Source organism: Cinclus cinclus, chromosome 8 (assembly GCF_963662255.1).
Source record: "Cinclus cinclus chromosome 8, bCinCin1.1, whole genome shotgun sequence".
In the NCBI taxonomy this organism is placed as follows: domain Eukaryota; kingdom Metazoa; phylum Chordata; class Aves; order Passeriformes; family Cinclidae; genus Cinclus; species Cinclus cinclus.
This window is the reverse complement of record NC_085053.1, coordinates 12,790,344-12,807,387: the sequence shown is the minus strand read 5'-3', so window position 1 is coordinate 12,807,387 and position 17,044 is coordinate 12,790,344. Positions and strand designations below refer to the sequence as shown.

Sequence of the window (17,044 nt, the reverse complement as noted above, 5' to 3'; positions counted from 1 at the left end):
AGGAAGAGAACTACTGATGGCAGTTCTGCACCTACGTTAATGAAATCATACTGTAATTAAAGCAAACATTTTACATACTGTATTTTCTTATGGATTGTCAGTAGAGAAGCGTAGTTAATAGAAGAGTGTAGCTCTTCCTTCATTTAACCAGTTTTTCCACCCCCTCTAAAAGTCCCACCAAGGGAAGTCCATGAAAATGGGTTAAATCTAGAGTTACCTTCTAAGACCAGAAGACGACAATACAGTGCCCCTTAGAACAAGCACATGGCTGAGGTTCCACACAAGTTTCTTTACTGAGAAATTAATACTGGGATTGCATTTTGGCTTTCTGCACACTAGTAGTAACTGAGAGGCTGCAAAACGGTATGTCTCCTTCCTCTTCCACCACCTCTTCCATATCCCAGTCCTTAATAATCATCCCCTGTAAGGAACTGGTTTTTATAACAAGTACCTTCACCTGTCCTGTCCCAGGACAGCTGACCCAGAACAGAGAGAAGATGTTCAAGCACTATGAAGTACTTGGTCATAGCAGACCCTGTGCAAAGCCTGGGACTTTCTGTCAAGTAGGCTAATGCACACAGAAGTGTTCATTCGAAAAAAGTACTTTACCACACAGAGTAAGAATCCCCTTAGGAATAAAAAGAGCAGCGTCACTTTCGGACAATTTAACCAACCATGGGGTAACAAGAATTTGGTTTGGGAGGTCCAAATTCCTTACAGGCGTATTATTACACTGAGCATGCAATTCTCTAAAGTAAAACCAGATCATACAGACACATACAGAGATTACCAAGAAAATGCCAACATTCAAGAAATGTATTTGCAAATGGAACTGGACTCCTTGCTTACAGTTACTGGTCTACTGCCCACCACGAGCCTCGGTCCATCACCTGGAAACACAAACCAGCTGCCTAAGGTGTACTTTCATGTACTTAGACACTATTAAGCCCCACTGAAATTCTAATCCTGGCTGAACAGGCAACCCCTTTATACAACTGTTCTGAAGAACCTTCAGAAGAGCCATTTCCCCTGTGGTGACCAGTAAGAGATTTTATTATCCCCAATTCTCATTTATTCCAATGTAAAGGAGTATTAGTTAAACTGGAATTGTAGGTATTAGCAAACAGTTTTGCTCTTCCAGATTAATTACACTGTTTTGATATCAGAGATTATTAGGGATGCTTAAAAAAAAAACCTTGCAAGCTCAATTTGGCAGCAAATTACGGAAGTATGTCACTGACACAAATTTGCATACAGCAGAGGTGACAGTGAATGCAGGAGACCCACATCTTTCTGAAGCAGCTATGAGACCAGCCTAGATATCCTGCAGCATCTTAAGTGGGACTAGATGCCTGTTCCTCAGACAATTACATCTAGGCATTGCTTTCTTCTACTCTAAAGCAATAATTACAAATTAGTACTGGTGATTTTTCTCACTAACTCAAAGACAAAATGGTTTTCAATGAACTTTTGTTCTCTTTTATGTTTCACACATATTAGACTTACAGTTTTCATTCCTGTGTTGTCCAGGATCATTACATTTATTATCTTCAGCTCTGGTTCAATGGAAACAAAGTACATTTCCATTTAAGCAACTTCATTAAAGATTTTCTACATTTTTCAGCTTTTTAATTAAAATCTACACACAGGCCTAGTCATTATGCCTAGAAAGCAAAGCTGTTAAGTATTTCTTTTTTAAAATTAATTTTCTTACATATATAAAGTATATTTTCACACTTGAACTGTGCCAATATAAGCAACATCAACACAGCTGGCACATCTTACTTCTTTTGCAAGCTCAAACCAAACTTTGAGCACAGCTACACTACAGAAAGACAGAGTATGTTAAAGCACAAGTAACTTCAGAGAGAAAGGCCCAGGGTCAGCATAGGTTTAGGACCAAGATCACAGTTTGTTAGGGGATATCTAAGGAATTCTGTCTCAGAACACCATATGAGAGCTCAGTAAGAAGAAAACTGGAACTGAGGACTGAATACTCAGTGGGAGTAAAAGGCCAGCTGCTGCTAGACTCTTGCTTTTGGGAGAAATATGATGGAGTATATGAAGGTAGAGACCTGATTTGGGAAGTTTTGAGATATTGCTGTCATGATCATGAGTTCCTGCAGCTGCCACTATTAGCAGCACCTGAGAAAAAAGAAACTGCATCCTCTTCAAATAAGAGTATCAAAAACTATACAGTATGCATTGCCATGCTAAATATAAAGACCTTAAATAAATTGCATCAACCTGCATATATCTTCTAGCCTTAGCACCTAAAATAAATTAATGGTAAATTGAAAGATATTTGAGAACAGCATGGCAAGGCTTCTGCACCGTTTCACCAGTGTGTTCCAGCTGTGCTAATATGAGCACCTCTAGAAATGAAATGAGAGCACATGTTCGAAGTGGAGTTGGTTTCCTAGTCTGCCAAAAAATAATTACTCTGTTAATTTTACCATTGGTAAACATCCAACATTCTCTCAGAAGACCTGCAGTTCCCTTATTGTCCTCTTCTGTTCCTGAAGACCAGTGCAAGCACTGTTCCCATTGCCACTGCTCCCGCTCACTACCAGTGAAAGGATATTGCCACGTGCTGCTACCACAACTGTGCCGCGGCTTGCGGGCAAGTCCACCTGCACACCTCCTGCCTGCCAGGGCACACTGCAGCGTGGAGGCTGGGCTCTGGGCAGGACTTCCTGTGCTACCTCTGAGCTGCTTCATCTCTTTGTCCTTCTATTCTATTTAATCATTTATCCTATCTTTACTCTGTAATTATCTAACAAACCAAACAATCAGAGGAAATGTTTTACAATACTTGACGAAAACTGGGAGATAAATTCAGTAAGTCTAGTAAGTAATACTGACTGGTGTCATACAAACTGTGTTACAAAACTACAAAGCATTGTAGTACAGTAATAAATGCGAGTTTGTAGTATGTGTATAGTATCTTAATGTTTAGTCACACAAACACATCGTGTTTATGCAGCTTTCTCCATTTTTAGCTGAAAACATGTGCTAATGATCATTACATTTATCAGTGACATTAAAAGTAGAATATTCATAGAATAGTCACGTTTAAAAAATAAATATTGATCACTTCATTTCATAAAACTAGCATGTAGTAGGCTGCAAATAAAATAGACATGCAGAGATGCAGACCTGGCAGGCGGGTAGCTACACACATGTTGTACATGAGAAAGGATCATAATTAAAGGGAGGCTGGCTTCATTAAAATGACACAGTTACATCAGTGCATGGAATCATGCTAGCTACCTTAACAGTCTGGAGTAATTTTTGTAGATGTTTAAATAATAAGATGACTCAGATGGCCAGTTTCTTACAGACGTCACAGAGGAAGCAGGTCTAAAACTAGAATGTTTCTGAATTTTTTAATGAGATAAATGTCTGCTCCTGCCTTTGTTCACAGAATCTTTTTTCCTGTGCACTTCCACAGAAATAAATTAATCTAACTGAATAAGATGTTTTGTGGTTTCCTACATCAAAATGTCAATAAATACTACATGGCTAACACAGGGAACAAAAACAAGCCTTAAACTGATATCAATAATCAGAGGAAAACAGGCAGAGGAGGATCTCCACATGTATCATTTGGAAGCATTATATAATTTGCATGCAAATTAGACTGTTTTTTACTTGGAAAAAAACTATTAAAACACATGGGATCAATACTGAGACACCAGAAGAAATTGCATTTACTATCAGGAAATGCTTATAGCATCCTTTCTTTCAATTCAAGAGCTTTTTAAATAAATTCATTATGCATCAGGGTGTTTTGATATTGCAGTTTTCTCAAAAACAATGAAGAATATGCATTATTATGCTTTATGCAATAAAAATTAATACACTGACTTTATCAGAATTTAGAGACAGCGTGAATAGTTAAAAAGGAAAAAAGAAAAAGTCATAATTTCTTTTTCATCTGGATTTAAGTTTAAAAAAGGGAGACACAGCAAAATACAGGGGAAAATATCACCACCTCCTATTCTAGTTTAAGTTCTGCAACTGTTTTAAAATTTACTCAAGATGTATCGGATTAAAATATTTCCGCAGACCAACGAGTCACTATTTAAAGTATGTTGTTATATAAGGAGCATTTTTCACACTGACACACACCAGTTCAAATATAACAAGAAACGCCCTCAGTCTGTCAGCCCCCCCCAAATATCTTCCAAAGAAGAATGAACAAAACATAACAGCAACTTATCAAATCATACATATTCTATATTATAATGCTGATGATTTTTAATCAATCCAGAAATCTTTCACATCATTTGACTTGTGTCATCATAACAGGACTGTAATTTCACACAGTGTCACTATCTTTTTATGAAAAGGAACGGAAGAAATATCTTGTACTGTCATTTTGTCCTTTGTAGTCTAGAAAGTGAGAGATTCCTTAATTGACATAGTGTCATCGCAAAAGTCTATTCTACATAATTACACTACGGCAACTGAAACCAGCTGTCAGCCATTCCATTACACTAAGTACAAACAGACATCTCAAGAAAAGTCACTGTTTCTTGTGCATCAATTTAACATCATTCCTAATTTTTCTTTTAAATGCCTTTTTTTCCCCTCACTATTTTATTTAGTGACCTGAAATATACTACAATTAACAGAGAAAGCTGAATAAAACAGCACTTTTGAAAAAACCCGGGGCCCCAAAGTAGTACTTAAAGATTAATTGTGATGAATATCTGTACATAATTATTACCAGTCACCTAGCAGCTGACTTCCACAATCTTTCATTGTATTAACAGTACCCCACCTACAGTATTTTACATCCGAACTGTGACTCATTTTCTACAGTCTTTGCAATAGGATATAGATGTCTTTTGTTAATTTAGTCAGAGTTCCTCTGGCACAGGAAAAAACCCATCATCCTGTTTTTCTCACCTGTCATAATCCTATGTCTCTCAACACCCTTTCTCCGTGGCAATCTTTATTTATTTTCTTTTATCAATTCCACAACTTTCTGTATCTTGTTTTCCTGTGTCTATACACTTTTCATTTTTTTTTATTTCTAGTGCATCACCACAAACACATTTTCCTTTACTCCCTCAATCTCCCAAACTTCAGACTGACCCTTATCCCTTGGTATCCATGTCTATCTTCCAGTTTGTTCCCTCTCTGATTTTTCATTTGAAAAAACAGACTTTCACTCTTGAAAATCACACACAAATTTTCTTTCATTTAATTTAAACTGAAAGATTCCTCTGAAGTCCTAAAACTTACCCCAGTATTCCACAAGCTTCTCTGTACTCTTCCTGACTTTAGTTTCTCCCTCCTCCAGTGTTCTGCACAGACCAGGGACAACCTTTTACTTTTCATCCAGAGAGCAGCTTTGCTGATTTGGGAGATGTGGTTCTTTTTTGAGTTTGCTTTCTAATGTGGAGTTTTCATTTGGTTTGGGATTCTGGGGAGGGCATTAGGTTCTTTTTTTAATGCTGGCCTCCATATAGTCTGTTAAAAAGCTTTGACACATCAGTGCAAACCAGTCTATTATTAAAGGATATGAGAGAAGATGGTCTTTCTGAACACAGAAAAAACTGTAGCATCAATGTCAGGAATCACTGCAATAATGCATGGCTTGAAATAAAAATGTGAGAGCTAGTCACAGCGACAAAGTGAGTTCTACAAGTACAGATAACACAAAAGATACTTCTGTACCCCCAGTTCTTCATTACAGACTGAGACTATAAAGGCTGAGTCACTCACTCCTTCTGCCTGTGCTGTGTAACAAAAGTTGATATCCCTGTGTGCACCAACAGCTGTTTTTCAATGCTACTACTCAAACCATAAAGGCGTCTGATAACAAAAAGCTCCAAGACTCTCTCACTGAGCAGTTCAAAGGTAAAGCATGTGAGGAGCTGCTGCTTTTTAAAGGGCCGCTTCTCTGGCACGCATTTGCTGAGCAGGAGAAAAGCTGCACACCCTACAAGTGTTCGGGCTGAGAGATCCTTCTGGGAAATTGGAGGATTTTCGGCTGCTGTAAAACATTTGCTTGTGCCAGTCCTAAAAGATGACAAGTGCTAAAGCTCCATTTTACAAATTTCTTCTGGCTTTAACATATCAACACAGGGAAAGGAGGGCAGAAAATCCTAAAAATCGTTCTGGCGACTACTTCATGGCTGGGGGGCAAAGCTTCTCTTTGCAGCAGCTGAACATGTTTGGAACATACCTTTTTAGTGTATTTTTTTTCTTTTTAAAGAAATAAACAACTAAAACAGCACTTGTTCATTATAAAGCAAGAAATACAGGTTTTAAAATGCGGTGGTATTTAACGAGGACAGCTGGAAGTCAGAATACTCGTTTACCATCTTTTGATGTTTAGAAACAAAGATAGTAACATGTGCCTGGTGTATTTGAAGTTTGATCTCTGAGAGACACAATTACAAGCAGTCTTTATGAACCAAGAAACACGAACTGGGAAGACACAATGGAATAGACTGTTCCTTTAAAAAGTGGAGTTGTAATCCAGTTTGTATGGAAAAAAGAGAATGGAAGTTGTGGCTAAACTCTACTGAGTCACAGCAGCTAACACAATACAGCATAAGTGATATCCTTTCTCTCAAAGAGGCACAAGGCTCATTGAGTTTGGCAATTCAATTACCCTCTCAACCCAGGAACAACACCCCTCCCTCGTCCCTCTTCTACTCCAGAGCTCAGGTCTAATGGCAGAACAGCTACACTGTACATGGCCTGTAAATATCTAAAAAGCCTCAGGCTTAAGAGAACAAGAATCCCTGACCCTTTATGATTGCTATAGCCATTTCCCAACAAAACAAACCGCATACAATAGAGCTTTTTAATACCTGACAAAGTAATTCATTTTCAGTTTACTGCTGTCTAAATAGTCTATATTAATAATGAATCAAGTTTAAATAAATACCTGCATGCAATACTGCTTACACAAGGATAAGGACAGGGAATTTACTGAACACAATCTTCTCTAAACATGCAGAAAGGTAACCAGCTGAAGCAAGTTTCTCAAGTGAGCGATGAGAGATTCAGAAGCAGGGCACGAACTTCAGCAACCCTACAAAATGTACCCAAACTCCCTGGACCTATTGACCTCAAACACCTGAAAGTTCTATGTTTCATCTATTTATTTCTTCTAGAGGCTACCATACATATTTATAAGCTTTTAGATTAAAAATGGAACGTTATTTATAAGATGAAAACAGCAAAAACAAATTTATCATGTTGAAAATTATTTTCAATGACATGCAAAATATCCTTGATCATCTTAAGCAAGAACTTCAGTGACAATAATACAGAAATTTTCATCAAGCTGAATATTCAGACTGAATGATAATATCTAATTTATTATTTCCGTAGAAGTTTTGCAAAATGCTTAACAAAGTGAAAAATGACTTACTGGTTCCATTAAAACTATGAAAATTATAAATCATATGTTTTAGTGTTCAAAATTGCACCATTCTTGTCTTTTATTTTCTCTGAAAGCATATGGTGCAGGTACCACCACAGCAGCAGAATGAAAGACAGTAGAGGACACCACAGAGCAGCCAAGTAGTGGGCTCTCACACAGATTCTGCCAGGCCATGACTTCAAGTGAATCATTTCAACTTTTGCAAACCCCCCCCCCCCCACCCAGACTGCAGCCATCAAAGTCAAGGCTGGGCTCCCTCTATGCACTGTAAGTTTCCTTAAGTTGCTTGGGACATGAATTACACAAGGCATAGCCATTGACTTGGAGGCTATAAATACAGAACCATAAAATGGTTTGGGATGGAAAGGGAACCTTGAAGATCATACAGTTCCAAACCCCCTGCAATGGGTATGCAGGACTCTCTAGCCTTGTTTCTCAGCCCATGAATTCAGCTATTTGCTAAGCATATCCCCCTGGGGGTTCTACTAACTTCTAATTTTGGTTTGTTTTTCTGGCTGTTTAGTTTTAAAGTCAGCATTAGAGCTGTTGCAGAGAAATACTTCCACAATCATGCTATGTAAGATTTCTTCTTATAGGGTAAGGAGATAAAGAAGAGCTTAATACTGTATGTAAACTCACACTTGAAACTTGAATTACCAGAAGCAATGCTGATTTAGGAATGCAATTTTCCATCCTAACACCTTGAACAGCAGAAACCAAATATCCAACTTTTCAAAACTTCCTATGTGTGAATGTTTCCTTCTGCCTACACAATAACCAGACATGACCATGAGGTAAAAGCAGTTACCAAAGCTGAATTACACCTTCAATCATAGGTTTCAGAGTGGATACAGAAGATATTGATAGGTAGGGATTGGGTCCAAAAAAACATGCTATGATTACATTTCAGTAATCTAAGATAGTTTGGGTTCTCCACAAAAAAAAAAAAAAGTATAACTACTGAGAATAGTAGTAAGCTGCAATTCTTTTCTATAGCAGGATTTTCAGATAAAACACAGAGTGATCAGGTCACCTATTCAGGGCAAAGCCAGCATCTTACCATGCTTTTGAATCCACGAGGATTCAAAAGTCATCATCAAACAACACAAATTCTATAGTGTTGATCCACCTCACTGACCATCTGACAGGTTAAATCTGGCCTTAGTCGAATCAGTAAGCATGTACTCATTGGCTTCAGCAAAGCAAAGACTTTACTTCAAACCTTCAAGGCAGTTTACGAATATAATTCCAGTATAGCACTGCCAAAACATAACTCTCAAAGCTCTGCAGTCACCCCACCTTTATTGTCCCTGCTGCATCACGGAAACTCAGAATTCTAAATGAATCTGCCTTTAAAATAAGTTACCCCTTCCATCAAGTTACAAAGGGACGTTATATCTTGGAGGCTGTCAGGGTCTAAGAGACCCACCAAATTTATTGTACCAGGATGCTGCTGGTGTTAGGTCCTTTTCTGACTTCCTCTGTTGCAGGCTTCAATCCATCTTCCTTGGTTGCTTATTCCCAGCTTTATTATTTGATAACTAGGCCCCTTTTCTTTCCTCAACAACATATCACCCTATCCTACCCAAAGTAGTAGCATAATGAATCCTTCATAAGAAAAGACCATCCTGGCAAAATACTTCCATAAAATTTGCTTTAGGTTTCCTAAAGAAACTACAGCACAATGATCACAGAATCACTAGGTTGGAAGAGACATTCAAGATCAAGTCCAACCCATGCCCTAACACCTCAACTAAACCATGGCACTGAATGCCACATCCACTCTTTTTTCAACACATCCAGAGATGGTGGCTCCACCTGGGCAGACAATTCCAGTACTTTGTCACTCTTTCCGTGAAAACCTTTTTCCTAATATCCAACCTCTATTTCCCTCTGGCACAGTTTAAGGCTGTGTCCTCTGGTTCTGTCAGTTGCTGCCTGGAGAAAGAGAACAACCTTCACCTGACCACAGCCACCTTTTGGGGAGCTGTAGAGAGTGATAATGTCACCCCCGAGTCTCCTTTTCTCCACGCTGAACAACCCCAGCTCCCTCAGCTGTTCCTCACAGGGTTTGTGTTCCAAGCCCCTCACCTCCCTTGTTGCCTCCTCTGGATGTGCTCAAGTGTCTCAAAGTCCTTCCTAAACTGAGGGGACAGAACTGGACACAGCACTCAAGGTGTGACATCACTAGTGCCAAGTACAGGGGAAAAATTACCTCCCTGCTCCTGCTGGCTACACAATTCCTGACACAGGCAGATCAGACAGAGTAGCAGTTTCATTACTGCTTTGTACCTTCTCTGCTCACTCTGCCTGCTTCAAGATGCCTGAAGCGGTAATAAGGAGCTGTATGCCACAAACTACACTGTGGTTGCAAACAGATGCCTACATTCATGAAAACAAATGCAGCAGTGACAAGATACAGACAATAAAGAGAAACATTCTATATGCATATACTGGTCATAATCCCAGTTACTGCAAACCAGAGCAAAAGTTACATGATAATCGATACACACATTTTAATATCTCCTCTAATCCTAATGTTTCTTATAAGGTGCAGAATTTACTGGTGCCTTCTCCATACCACACAGTTTAGTAAAAGCAATGTGGCTGTTCACTTGAACGTGGAAGTGCTGCTGTTGCCCACCCACTTTACTCAGTGCTACCTGTATTGGGCCTTTCAACTGCATATACCAGTGAGAAATGTTAGAGCATAAAAAACAGAAAGATAACCCTTAGAGCACCCTCAATAGATTATGAGTCTAGTTGGGTTCATACAGATGTAAATCACATGCCAGCTGATGATTCCCACAAATGGGAAGTAAGCTTTAAGAGATATGGGGCAACCAATATCATCTCTAGGCTATCCCAGACAGCCTAATAATTCCTGTCACATCAACTTTGCAGAAACCTTTATTTATTTCTATTTATGACCATTAAAAGTAATCTGTAAACCACAATTCAGAATAATGTTTTTAAGATCTCATTATGATCATTGTACAGTAGCCTTTTCAGAAAAGTATCTCCAAAGAGAGGTGCCTATTTATTCCTGCAGTATGTTAGCAACAGTCCCAGTGAGAGACTACATCTGCACTAAACAGAGCCTCTTACTATAAAGGACAAGATAATATTCCTTGACATTATCATCCTTATACCAAATTTCTTTCTATAGGAAATTTAAATTGTAATCACTTCTAAAAAAAAATTAAAATATATAGAAAACCACCAACACCCCCCCCCCCCCCCCTCCACTTCTGATGAAAGGAAAGGTTTGTAACTGTAATACCTCAGGTAGCAGAAAGGTTAAATAAACATTATAATGCTCAGGTTTTTGAATACCATTGTATTTGAAAACCATCAAAACCAAAAAGTTCATAGAAAAAGGGACATGAAGAAATAGATCTGCATTATACACTATCTGTACAGGCACCAAACAGAAGTAAAAATAACAAAATTAGCTGGCTCAAACTTCAAAATGTCTGTTCTAAGCACTTTATTTTGAAGACTTTACAAAGATAAGACTTGAAATGCAATCTCACCCACAAAATTGCAAGTAACTGCTGTTATCTCCTGCCATGTAAGCCCGACTTTACCTTGTTTGCAATACTTGTGATGAATGACTTGATGTCCAGATTAGTTGGGCAACTCTTCTGGCAAGGGGCATCTGCACACTTTAAGCATCTATGGGAATAAAAGAAGATGTGTCAAGGAGACCTGGAATACAAGTGCTGCCCAGAGCATAAAGTTTTCAAGTCAGCAAGCTAAAAGATAAGTCACAAAGCAACAATGCATAACACATTCATAGATTTTCTATTTAAAACCTCAAAGCACTACATGTTCATTACTGACTGCCATCAGCACAGATTAGTTATGTTTTGTTGACTGCACTTTACATACGAAGGCAGAGGGTACCATTTACAAGCACACCTGTTGAAATATCAGGAAACCCTCAAATTACACAGAGGTAATATTTTCCCTGGAACCCATGATTGCTAAACTTCTGACCAGTTCATTTATCTATTTGAAAAAATCTGTGCTGCAAACCTAAATTTATTAACTAAGTTCTGGAAGTCTCATTATGGATTAAATGCTGAATGTTGGACAATCAGACATACAAAAGCAACACTATTTCCACAAAGGAAGAAACTACTTTTTACTGTATGTCCAAAGAATAAGAATAGCTGATGAATTTTCAAGTCACTTTTTGGTGAATTTCCTGTGACAAGTTTGTGACTTCTGAAAACAACTCCGTAATCTTATACATACTTCCTATCAAAATCCCTAAGACCTTCTTCCCGTCATTTTTAATGACAAAACCTAAGTAAGTAATAAGGTGGCAAAACATCCTATGTCATAAAGATTGATTTTCTGTTCTGCATAATCATACATGGGGGTGTAATGATCTGGTTGCTTGCACCAGTCCTATCTAAGGATTAAGTCCCCAGGGCAGTCTACACAACTTGCATTAAGCAAACCTAGAAAAAAGATAAAAGTCAGCTGAAGGACTAAAATGGTCTGTTAGGCACAAAGGTATTAGTACACAGCCTTGGTTTTATAGATCAATGATTTTCGTAGGTCAAATGCCTCACTACTTGTCTCAGAATTTGTTAGTTTATTCCACATGCTCTTTTGATTCTGCTTTAGTAACATTCAGAATTCATGCAAATTGTGGGTTTAACAATCTGCGGAAAAAGAAATAAAATCTGATTTTTACATACTATTTGAGCCCAGATACTTAACGTAAGTTCCACAAGTATATCTTAATTATTGTTATTCAGTGCTAGGTAACAACATTGTGGAACTGGTTGGGACAGAGTACTTTAAAATACAGAAAAGCTGCAAGAGGCCAGTGGACTAAATACAAAGAAACGAAGAAATAAATGACTGGAATACCTGCAGCAAAACACTGTTCTAATTTTGTCAATCACACACATCAGGGTTTTTTTTTGTTGTTGTTTTTTCAGTTAAGGGTGGAATGTGAGAGAAGGGCAGGCTAGTTAAGTTAAAGATTAATTAGCCTTTCATCTTATTATTCATTATCATCCAGCTGGGTATTGCAGACAACATGGCACCAGCAAAATTTGAAGGCACATGTGGTAGCGGCTGTTTGGATTTTCTCACAGCACTAGACATGGAAAAAAGGCCCCAGAGGATGTACTTGAAGTAAACAAGTCTCACAGGCTGCAAAAGATGGGAAACCTGCAAAAGCCAAACGTGGGTTCAACACCACACTGGGTTACTAGATCAGCAAGGTGGGATGTCAGAAAAGCATCAGCAGGTTTAGCTGTGGCAGCTGAACGTAGCACTGCCCAGCACCACCTGTGACAGGTACATGTCAAAAAGGCCTTAACAAGGAAAGGGGGACTGCAAAAGGTTGTGGCCAGAACACTGAGTCAAGAGGATGCTTTTAGCATTCTGAGCAGACAAGAATTTCTCTTCTTCGAAAGAAAGTGAAGTTCTAGTACTAAAAACCAGCAAAAAGGAGATGCACTGGACCAAATAACACCACTATGAGGGCTCAGATGAGCAGTTTGCCTGTGTAGGCAAGTAAGGAAATAATAGAATTCAAAAATAATGCAATTTTAAAAGACATCAATTCCATTACTGCTTTTTACTCTTCACTTTCCTCAGCACGGTTTTCTTTAAAATACAAATTCAAAAACAGAGGAAGCACACTGAACATAAAATACATTCTGTGGATTATATATAGAACAATCTCACATCAAAACTGCGTGACACCTGGCAGGATGAGCCGTGTACAGATTACTCTTTCAGACTAGCAAGCATCTTTACCAAATTATTTCTCTTTTGATTTTTGAGCTGCTTCACAAATAACAGCTGTTGAAAATGTCAGCTACTGGGAGGGGCAGGTAATGCAAACTTGAATGTGAGCTTTGGGGAGGAGGGGAGGGTGCCATGAATATGCCAGTCCAGACTTTCTCTTATAATAATACCATCTTCCAGGCATTCTGCAGACTAAAGTGCACCAGGCTGCCATTAATCCCACTTATCACCATGACAGCTCAGTAATTACACTCCTGCTATAGCTAGGTACTGTAAGGTACTGTAGTCCTAATAAAACATCAAGCACACTGTGCTGAATCCATGCTGGTGAGGTGTTTTATTAAACTTGGGGGGTTGATCATCAAGTGACATTAGTGTTGACCTATTTTTCTATCTGACAATAAATTATCCTTTGACGATACCATCGTAGATACTACAGAGTGCATTTACTGTACAAAGGAGCAAAGGTACTGCATTCTGGCAAATCAGGCAAAAAGAATAAATAAAGTAGTAGTCACACACCAGAAATTTATTACACAGATTGCTGCAAGTGATTGATCCTTTCAAAAACCAAAGGCAAAATACCATGCTCAAGGGAATACACCAACAACTACTATGAGCTTCAGTTCCACATGCATATACCCTCAATGGAGAAACATTAAGTATTATACCTCCTTTGTTGTTCTTCAACTTTCCTCCCACCCTGAGAAATCACACCTTTCAATTTACAAGATTATTTTATTACTATGATTTTGGTTCCAAATATTGCAAAAACAAATTAGAAATTTAGATTAAATGCTTCTAATTCACCCGTTAGCTCCTAGCAAATAAAATGAAGAGGAACATGCTCATTGCTAAAAAAACTCAAACAAACAACATTCTCAACTACATATGGACCTGTGCAAATCTGAGAACATACATCTCAGCATTTCTTAGTAAAAATATAGGAAAAATCCTACCAACTATCAGAAAACACCCTGTATTATGAATTTTTCTCCCACTGTTCACGGAACAGCATCTCCTTTTGAAACACACAGGCTGTTTTGAATCTTGAAAGACACCACATACACTTCACATGCATATTAATTTCCATATAAAAGGCAACACAAATCTTTGCACTGGTCTGGTTGCCATTTGCACTGGTAACACAGTCTTTGCAGAAGAGGAAAGGAAGCCATAGCTAAGACTAATTTTCAGTTAAGAGCTTCTGTTGTACAGTTGTTGAAATATTACCCAATATTTTATTTTAAAGTTAAAATATGTAACCAACAGTCCCATTTCCAGGTATAGGCCAGCTCTTAACACACTTGCTTCTAAACAAAGAAGGGCAATTGAGCTGTAATTTTACCTAAAAATGCAGTGAACAATTGTCTATATAACTGGCAATAACATCACCTGAAGTGCAATCACATGAATGCTGAAAGGCTAGGGCTGAAACACAATCCAGAGTAATGTGCCTCAACAAATTGTAGCTGTTAACCCATCAAATCTTCATGTACCACAAAACAGACCAAATAACCTTTATTATGATTACTGTTGGCAGAGGATTACAAGCAAATTGAATCCTAATTCGTTTAGGCAGGCTTCTGCAGGACATAAACAGTCATTTTGAAAAAAGGTGTCCAGCTGTACTACTTGTAGAAATTTCTAAAACTATCTACTGCTCAGAGAAATAGCCCAGATGAAGTTCTGTATATACTTGCTGAGGCTTTGGTCAATTAACTTAAGGGAATGGTAGAGTTAATTGCACCCAATAAATGAGAGGTCAGTTTGAACAGGAGATCCAACTTCAAGCCAACCAAGGCTCTTCTTGGTTCCAAGTCTCTTGCACCACTCTAAACACTGAGCTGGGGACAGTAAGCACTGAAATAAGAAAGCTGCATGTCAGGAAGAAATGAATCTATTATTTCCAAATAAATCTAAATCCCAAGTTTAATGCCCCTTGCCTTTGATGGCAGAAGTGAAGAGCATTACATAGATTTTTCTCTTGAGGTTCAATCCTTTAATTACTTATGGCTAATCCTGTACAATTTAGGCTTTCTTCTCCCTATTTGGGATTGCTTCTTCCTGTACTGAAAGATGGTCAAGAACAAACCTAAGCAGAGATTTGGACATGTATAAACTCATTTTGAAAAGGTAAGGGACACCCAGTAAGGGACAAACAAACAAAAAGCCACACACCCCAAACTAACATTCATCAAGAAAAATCCCACATCCTTTTGTCTTTGTGTTCATTGCATTTCACAGTGGATAGAAGAGGAGAAGGGGATTATAAAGCAACCGGGAGATGTTTTGCCAGGTTTAAATACAAAAACAACGCAACAGTTTATAAGGACCAAAGACAAATACTACAGGAATATTCAACGTCAAGAAACAGAAAAAGCAATTCTCACATGCAAGGCCAAGTGTAAGTACAATGTGCTGTGAAAGTACAATGTGTTGAAGACAACAAAAATCTTAAAGTAGAATCAACTATGGAAACAATTTTGGACTACAGAAAAAACAAATCTAATTGCCAGGAAACACGTCTGAAAACAAAGGACACCAGAAACTACAAAATACAGCAATATAGATAAGTAGATGTCCTGATCCTGGATGTGTCATATTGGGTGAAAGGCAGCAGTCTTCTGGATTATATTGCAAAATGACATGTAAAATATTCTATTTGTGAGAAATGCCCAGCCTGTTAGCAATGCACAGGAGCCAGAAGAAACAAAACATTCAGTATCATGTAAGCTGGCAGTACTAGTTCATATCTAAAGAAAGAAGTAAAGACTTCCACATTGCTGCTGTTGCCTCTTCAGTCACATGAAGTCCTGTAAGCCTTCTGCAGATCCATCAAAAAATGTCACTACTTCTCAGTAAGTTCACATGACCAGAGGACGCAAATTTTAAATAGAGGCACACTACAGCATTAGAGACAGACATGGCATTGTTTCTGGCAGTTACAGGACACGTAAGGGAGGTGCTTTTTATCTAAAAGAAGAAATGATCAGAGTTGAAAGTTAGTCTTCAGACACAAAAACCTCCTACCCTAGTGCAGAATAATGGCACTTACAGACAAGGTTATTTTTGGACACTTAAGAGGTGGTGAATCATATGGACATGGGCTCCAAATCATGACATTCATCAATGCCTCATCTTTCTCTTTTCTTCTTTGGCTCTCTACACAGCCGTAATTCTTTTCTCATCTACTTCTGAATCCCCTTTGAATGCAGGAACTCTCCTCTCCTCTTTGCTTTTGCTTGGCTGTCTTCCTGTTTTCTGTAGTCTTTCTTCTCCATTCATCTGAAACTTTTCCACTTCTCTGTCCTGTAACTTTTTATCATCTTTCATCATAACTTCATTTTAATGGACAATGTTGATAACATAAAAAAGGAGCCACTGTCAGGTATCTATGACAGTGGTGTGGGAAAGTGTGCATCAGTCACTTCACAGTCCATCCTCTGAGTTATTTTCAGCTACCATCGAGCCCTTCAGAAACCTCTATTCCTGCACTAAAACTGCCATTGCCTAATGCCCTATCTTCTGCATACTTTGGACAGTGCTATCTTGGTCTGTGATCACACACAAAAATGGAGTCTAGCAGAGGAAAAGAAGGTTGGTGGGCTTTCCTCTTAACCCCTTGCTGAGCAGCGGGAACGCAGCCAGGCTCTGTTTGCACTGCACCGAGGGGAGCAGCCTGCTCCAAGTCAGCTCATGGGAAGCTATACTCTCCTTAAATTCCTCCTGTCATTTTACTGGCACACAGATTTTTTCACCAATCATTTTGCAATATAACCTAAAAGACTTGCCTTTCACCCACTTAATTTATATAGCTCGTATATCATTACTTTAATCGTATTTCTC

The 17,044-nt window shown here is 38.4% G+C and overlaps 1 protein-coding gene across 1 annotated transcript in view; it reads right to left on the bottom strand.

The window, feature by feature from the left end:
- Positions 1-17,044, bottom strand: part of DPYD (dihydropyrimidine dehydrogenase) — a 318,409-nt gene that overhangs the window by 234,997 nt on the left and 66,368 nt on the right. Inside the window, exon 3 of the mRNA XM_062497926.1 lies at positions 11,005-11,092. Within this exon, the coding sequence (XP_062353910.1) occupies positions 11,005-11,092 (88 nt within the window). The remainder of the gene's footprint in view (positions 1-11,004; positions 11,093-17,044) is intronic.